This window comes from Athene noctua, unplaced genomic scaffold (assembly GCF_965140245.1).
Source record: "Athene noctua unplaced genomic scaffold, bAthNoc1.hap1.1 HAP1_HAP1_scaffold_657, whole genome shotgun sequence".
NCBI classification, from domain to species: domain Eukaryota; kingdom Metazoa; phylum Chordata; class Aves; order Strigiformes; family Strigidae; genus Athene; species Athene noctua.
In genome coordinates this window covers 26,041-33,061 of record NW_027438093.1, presented here as the reverse complement: position 1 = coordinate 33,061, position 7,021 = coordinate 26,041, and the positions used below count along the sequence as shown (strand labels likewise).

The window sequence follows — 7,021 nt, the reverse complement described above, 5'->3', positions numbered from 1 at the left end:
GGCAAGGGGCAGGGGGAGGGGGTTGGGGGGTGTTAGAGAGGGCCGGGGGTGGCTGGAAGGGATCGGGGGGTGTTAGCGGGGGTTGGGGGGGGTCAGGGGGGGATTAGAGGAGGTCGGGGGGGTTTCAAGGGGGGGTTAGAGGGGTTGGGGGGATGTTAGAGGTTGTCGGGGGGGGGGTCGGGGGTTAGAGGAGGTCAGGGGGGCATTAGAGGGGGTCAGGGGGCACTTGGAGGGGTTGTGGGGCAGGGGGAGGGGGTTGGGGGGGTGTTAGAGGGGTTGGGGGGGCGGGGGGGGTTAGATGGGGTCGGGGGGGCATCAGAGGGAGTCAGGGGGTGGCTGGAGGGCTCAGGGGGTTATGGGGGGTCGGGGGGCACTTGGAGGGGTTGTGGGGCGGGTGTCGGGGATCGGGGGGTGTTGAGGGGTTTTGGGGGGCAGGTGCAGGGGGTCGGGGGGCTGTTAGAGGGGGTCAGGGGGTACCTGGAGGGGTTGAGGGTGGCCAAAGGGGGTCAGGGGGGTGTTGGGGGGGTCAGGGGGTACCCGGAGGGGTTGGGGGGGGAATTGAGAGGGTCGGGGGGCAGCTGAAGGGGGTCGGGGGGTGTTGGAGGGTTTGGGGGGCAACCAGAGGGGGTGCGGGGGGTCGGGGGGCACCCAGCAGGGACCCCGCGGGATGGGGGGGGGGTGTCATGGCGGGGGGAGGGGAGAATGGGCCCTCATTTCCCCCCCCCGGTACCGACCCGCCTGCGGCCGCTCCGCGCTCCCGCTTTACGGCCGACACCGTCGTAAAAGCGCCGCGCGGCCGCCGCAAAGCGACGGTCAGGGGAAGGGCGGGGGGGAGGGGGGTGGCGTCACCCGGGGCAACGGCGGGGCGGGGCCAAGGATGAGTACGGGGCGGGGCTTATTTGAACAGAACGGCCCTTCCTGCCCCCCGCATGGCCCCGCCCCTCGCTGTGGCCCCGCCCACGGGGGGGTGACACCGGGGGGGACACACGGTTGGGTCCCCCCGCCCCTCCCCCACCCGGACACCCGCCAGCTGGGGTGGGGGAGGGGCGGGCGCGCGGTGACGTCACCGGGAGCGGGGGGAGGGGATGGAAGGTCTGAGGGGACCCCCCCCCCCTCCCCCACGCGGTGACCCCTGACCCCACCCCCTCACTCCCACGGGGACCCACAGGGGGTTCCCAACGTCCCCATTGTCCCCATTGTCCCCCAATGTCCCCATTGTCCCCAATGTCCCTCCAGTGTCCCCATTGTCCCCCCATGTCCCCATTGTCCCCATTGTCCCCCCATGTCCCTCCGGTGTCCTCATTGTCCCCTCATGTCCCCCCCATGTCCCCAATGTCCCCATTGTCCCCCAATGTCCCCCCTGTCCCCCCAATGTCCCCCATGTCCCCATTGTCCCTCCAAGGTCCCCACTGTCCCCATGTCCCCATCACTGCCATGTCCCCACTGTCAACGTGTCCCACATCCTCTCCATATCCCCATTGTCCCCCATGTCCCCAATGTCCCCATTGTCCACCCAATGTCCCCCATGTCCCCAATGTCCCTAATGTCCCCCCAATGTCCCTCCAAAGTCCCTCCGATGTCCTCAATGTCCCCCCATTGTCCCCCATGTCCCCAATGTCCCCACATCCATGCTGTTCCCATGTCCCCCATCATTGCCATGTCCCACTGTCTCCATGTCCCCCATGTCCCCATTGTCCCCAGTCCCTCCAAAGTCCCTCCAATGTCCCTAATGTCCACCATGTCCCCCCAATGTCCCCAATGTCCCCCAGGGGCTCCTGCACCCCCAGAAAGGTGCCACAAGGAGCTGAGCAAGTTCATGGGGGACAGAGGGGACACACGTGGGGAGACATGGGGGGACAGGGGACACATGGGGGACATTAGGGGACATCAGGGGACATCAGGGGACATGGGGATGTGGGGAGGACAGAGGACACATGGGGACATGGGGGACACAGGGGGACAGGGGGGAGAGGGGGTGACATCGGGGGACATGGGGGGACATTAGGGGACATCAGGGGACATTCGGACATGAGGGGCCTTGGGGGGGACACGAGGGGACACGAAGGGACACGAGGGGACATGGGGGGACATGAGGGGACACGAAGGGACATGGGGGGACATGGGGGGGACACAAGGGGACATGGGGGGACACGAGGGGACACGAAGGGACACGGGAGGACATGGGGGGACATGAGGGGACATGGGGGACACGAGGGGACACGGGGGGACACGGGGGTGTCCCCTGGCACCGGCGGGTGCAGCCGGGCGAGCGCCGGGACCTTCCCTGCCCCCCCCCGCACCCATGGGCGCCCCCCAGCACCCAAGTAGGGGGTGGGGACCCCCCCCCAATAAACTGGTTGCCCAGAGGCCCCCCCCTTCCCCCCCCCCCCCGGTGGGGACACGACCCAGGTGTCCGGACCCCCCCGCACTGGGGGGGGGAGAGGGGGGAATTACGGGTGCAATTAAGAGCCATTTGGTTAATTGCTCGCGGCTGCCAGGGGGGGATTGGGGACACGCGGGGGCGGGGGGGGCGCCCCCCTCCCCAACCCATCACCCCCCCCCCCCCAACACCCGCCCCGCACACCCCCACACCCCCCCCACGGGGAGCGGGTGGCACCCGTGGGTGCCCGGAGCACCCACAGCACCCACGGGCACCCTGAGCCCCCCACGGACACCCCACGGACACCCCACAGCACGCTGAGCCCCCCACGGCACCCATGGGCACCCCACGGACACCCCACAGCACCCACGGGCACCCCACGGGCACCCCATGGGCACCCACAGCACCCACAGACACCCAGAGCACCCCACAGCACCCACGGGCACCCCAGAGAACCCACGGGCACCCCAAGGACACCCCACGGCACCCACAGACACCCAGAGCACCCACGGGCACCCTGAGCCCCCCACGGCACCCCACAGCACCCTGAGCCCCCCACGGGACCCATGGGCACCCCACGGGCACCCCACAGCACCCACGGGCACCCTGAGCCCCCCACGACGCCCCACGAACACCCCAGAGCACCGACAGGGAACTACGGGCACCCCACAATCACCCACAGACACCCAGAGCACCCACGGGCACCCTGAGCCCCCCACAATCACCCACGGACACCCCACGACCACCCACGGACACCCTGAGCCCCCCACGGGCAACCCAGAGCACCCTGAGCCCCCCTCAACCACCCCCGGACACCCCACGGGCCCCCCCCCCCAGCACCCACGGGCACCCTGAGCCCCCCACGGCACCCACAGACACCCCACGGCACCCACGGGCACCCCAGAGCACCCACGAAGACCCTGAGCCCCCCACAACCACCCCCGGACACCCCACGGACCCCCCCCAGCACCCACGGGCACCCTGAGCCCCCCACAGCACCCACGGGCACCCCAGAGCACCCACAAACACCCTGAGCCCCCCCCAACCACCCCCGGACACCCCACGGGCCCCCCCCCAGCACCCACAAACACCCTGAGCCCCCCCCAACCACCCCCAACACCCCACGGGCCCCCCCCCAGCACCCACGGGCACCCTGAGCCCCCCCCAACCACCCCCAACACCCCACGGGCCCCCCCCCAGCACCCACAAACACCCTGAGCCCCCCCCCCAGCACCCACGAACACCCGCAGCACCCATGGGTGCCCCCACCTCCCCCCTCCCCTGTCCAGCCGTGCCCCCCCCACGTCCCCCCGCGCTCCCATCATCCCCCCGCGCCCCCCCCCCGTGTCCCCCCCGCGCCCCCCCCGGCCCCCACGGGTATAAGTCCCGGCGCGGGGTGTGGGGGCTGCACCCACCATGGCCGCCCCGGGGGACACCGCGCCCGGCCACGCGCCCGCGGGGGTGAGCGCACCCATGGGTGGGGGGGGGGCACCCATTGGGGGGGGGGGGGCACCCGTGGGGTGGGGGTGGGGAGCACGCGGGGGGGGGATGGAGGGAGTAGAAAGGAGTGGGGGGGGGGGGCACCCATGGGGAGGGGATGGGCGCCCCTGGGGGGGGTCCCCACTGCAAGGGGGGGGTCTCTATTGACTGGGGGGGTCCCCCATTTAGGGGGGGGGGTCCCTGTTTTGGGGGGGGTCCCTGTTAAAGGTTTTTTTTTTTTGCGGGGGGGGGTCCTGGAGAGGGGGGAGCCCGTTTTAGGGGGTTCGCTATTAGAAGGGGCGGGGTCAGCATTGCAAGGGGGGGGTCACCGGAGCAAAGGGGGGGGCCCTCCCATTTCGGGAGGGGTGCCCGTGGAAAGGGGGTACCCCATAGAGGGGGGGGTCCCCATGACAGAGGGGGGGGTCCCCAATACAGGGGGGGGGGTCTTGGAGCAGCAAGGGGGGGTCCCATAGCAGGGGGGGGGTCCCCATTTCAGGGGAGGTGACCCCGTTTCAAGGGGGTCTCCATGACCGTGGGGGGGGGGGTCTCAGTTACAGGGGGGGGGGGTCCCGGAGCAGCGAGGGGGGGTCCCTAATACAGGGGGGGTCCCCGGAGCAAGAGGGGGTCCCCAATACAGGGGGGGGTCCCCATTTCAGGGGGGGGTGAGCACGTTTCAGGGGGATTCCCATGACCGGGGGGGGGGGATCCCCATTTCAGGGGAGGTGACCCCGTTTGAAGGGGGCCCCCATGACCGGGGGGGGGGTCCCGGTTGCAGGGGGGGTCCCCGGAGCAGCGAGAGGGGGTCCCCAATAGTGTGGAGGGGTCCCCAATACCAGGGGGGGTCCTAGAGCAGAGGCTCCCCATTGCAGGGGGGCGTCCCTGTTTCAGGGGGGTGTCTCCCCGTTTCAGGGGGGGCTGACCCCGTTTCAAGGGGGTCCCCATGACCGGGGGGGGGTCCCGGTTGCAGGGGGGGTCCCCGGAGCAGCGAGAGGGGGTCCCCAATAGTGTGGAGGGGTCCCCAATAACGGGGGGGTCCTAGAGCAGAGGCTCCCCATTGCAGGGGGGGGTCCCTGTTTCAGGGGGGTGTCTCCCCGTTTCAGGGGGGGCTGACCCCGTTTCAAGGGGGTCCCCATGACCGGGGGGGGGGTCCCGGTTGCAGGGGGGGTCCCCGGAGCAGGGGGGGTCCCCGGATTCGGCGGGATCCCCGGAGCAGGAGGGGTTCTTCTCGCTGCTGAGCTCCGTGCAGGGCGCCCGCATGGACGATCAGCGCTGCAGCCTGGGGGGGGCCGACGGTGAGAGCCCCCGCGAGACGGGGGGGGCACGGGGGGGACACACACACACACACACGGATGGGGGGGACACACGGGAACGCGGGGGGAGAGGGGGGACACTGGGGATGGGGGGATATGGGGGTGCTGCGGGGCGCTAAGGGTGGTCGCGAGGGGGGGCGGGGGGAGTGGGTGCCGTGGGGGGGCTTGTGGGTGCCACGGGGGGGGGTCTGTGGGTGCCGTGGGGGGGTCTATGGGTGCCACGGGGGGGTCTGTGGGTGCCGTGGGGGGGTCTGTGGGTGCCGGGTGGGGTCTGTGGGTGCTGCCGGGGTCTGTGGGGGCCGTGGGGGGGGGTCTGTGGGTGCTGTCGGGGTCTGTGGGTGCCGGGGGGGGGCTTGTGGGTGCCACGGGGGGGGTCTGTGGGTGCCGTGGGGGGGGGTCTGTGGGTGCTGTTGGGGTCTGTGGGTGCCGTGGGGGGGGTCTGTGGGTGCTGGGTGGGGTCTGTGGGTGCCGTGGGGGGGTCTGTGGGTGCCGTGGGGGGGTCTGTGGGTGCTGTGTGTGGGGGTCTTTGCATGTCATGGGGGTCTGTGGGTGCTGTCGGGGTCTGTGGGAGCCACGGGGGGGGGATTTGGGGGTCTGTGGGTGCAATGGGGGGGCTGTGGGAGCCACGGGGGGGGGGTGTCTGTGGGTGCCGGGGGGTCGGTGGGTGCTGTGGGTGCCACGGGGGTCTGCGGGTGCCGTAGGTGATGCCGTGGGGGGTCTGTGGGTGCCACGGGGGGGTCTGTGGGTGCTGTGTGTGGGGGTCTTTGCATGTCATGGGGGTCTGTGGGTGCTGTCGGGGTCTGTGGGAGCCACGGGGGGGGGATGTGGGGGGTCTGTGGGTGCAATGGGGGGGCTGTGGGAGCCACGGGGGGGGGGTGTCTGTGGGTGCCGGGGGGTCGGTGGGTGCTGTGGGTGCCACGGGGGTCTGCGGGTGCCGTAGGTGATGCCGTGGGGGGTCTGTGGGTGCCACGGGGGGGTCTGTGGGTGACGCGCTGGGTCGCCCACCCGCGGCGGTGCAGGGGGGGGGGGCAGCCCGCCCCCCCCCGAGCTGGCGGCGCTGCTGGAGCTGGTGGCGACTTCCCAGGGGCGGCGAATGGACGAACAGCGGCTGCCCGTGGCCCGGCTGCCCGGGATCGGGCCCGGCAAGGTGGGAAAGGGGGGGGGGGCACCCCGGGGGGGGCCCCGGGGGGGCAGGGGGCCCGGGGGGAGAACACTGGGGAGGTGGGGCGGGGTGGGGGGGCACAACCCCAGGAGGTTGGGGAGAGATTTGGGGGGACACCCAGGGTGGGGGGAACCGGGGGGGGGGGACACACACCAAGGTGGGGTGGGGGGGGACATGAAGGGACCCCGAGGGGGGGGTCACAACTCCACAGGGATTTGGGGGGGGGGCACAGCCCCACGGGGACACCCCGGGGGGACACACACACACACACGCACAGTATCCGGGGCGGGGGGGCTTGGGGGGAGCCCAGGGTGGGGTTGGACCTGAAGGGACCCCTTGGGGGGGACACCCAGAGAGGGGGGTGCACCAGGGTGGAGGGGACACCATGGGGGGGGACACGACACCCAGGGGACACCCCCCCAGGTGCCATCCCCCCCCCCCATCTCCCCGCAGGACTGAGCCTCCAGAGCCAAGCGCTGCCCCTGACCCCCCCGTCCCCAAGGCCACGATGTCACCCCGTGTCCCCCCCCCCCCCCCGCCTGTCCCCCCCCCCAATAAACCACCCCCTGATGGCGTCACTGTGGGGCTTGTGACACCCGGGACTGGCCTTGGGGACATGGGTGGCATCGGGGGGGACACACACACACACAAAGCACCTACTGCTGCTGGGTGGCACCTGGGGACAGGGGG

The 7,021-nt window shown here is 71.5% G+C and overlaps 1 protein-coding gene across 1 annotated transcript; it reads left to right on the top strand.

Moving 5' to 3' along the window:
- The first annotated feature begins 3,741 nt into the window (after positions 1-3,741).
- On the top strand, positions 3,742-6,901 carry PCP2 (Purkinje cell protein 2). Its single transcript, XM_074895340.1, has 4 exons — positions 3,742-3,841; positions 5,019-5,151; positions 6,189-6,316; positions 6,785-6,901. The coding sequence occupies exons 1-4, from the start codon at positions 3,797-3,799 to the stop codon at positions 6,788-6,790; spliced, it is 312 nt and encodes a 103-aa protein (XP_074751441.1). The 5' UTR covers positions 3,742-3,796; the 3' UTR covers positions 6,791-6,901.
- Positions 6,902-7,021: the final 120 nt, after the last annotated feature.

Excerpts from the sequence above, each read along its gene's own strand:
- PCP2 (XM_074895340.1), top strand. The coding sequence starts at position 3,797 with ATGGCCGCCCCGGGGGACACCGCGCCCGGCCACGCGCCCGCGGGG. Across the intron at positions 3,842-5,018 it reads CCGGCCACGCGCCCGCGGGG|GGGGGGTCCCCGGAGCAGGG; the intron begins GTGAGCGCACCC and ends TCCCGGTTGCAG. Across the intron at positions 5,152-6,188 it reads CAGCCTGGGGGGGGCCGACG|GGGGGGGGGGCAGCCCGCCC; the intron begins GTGAGAGCCCCC and ends GCGGCGGTGCAG.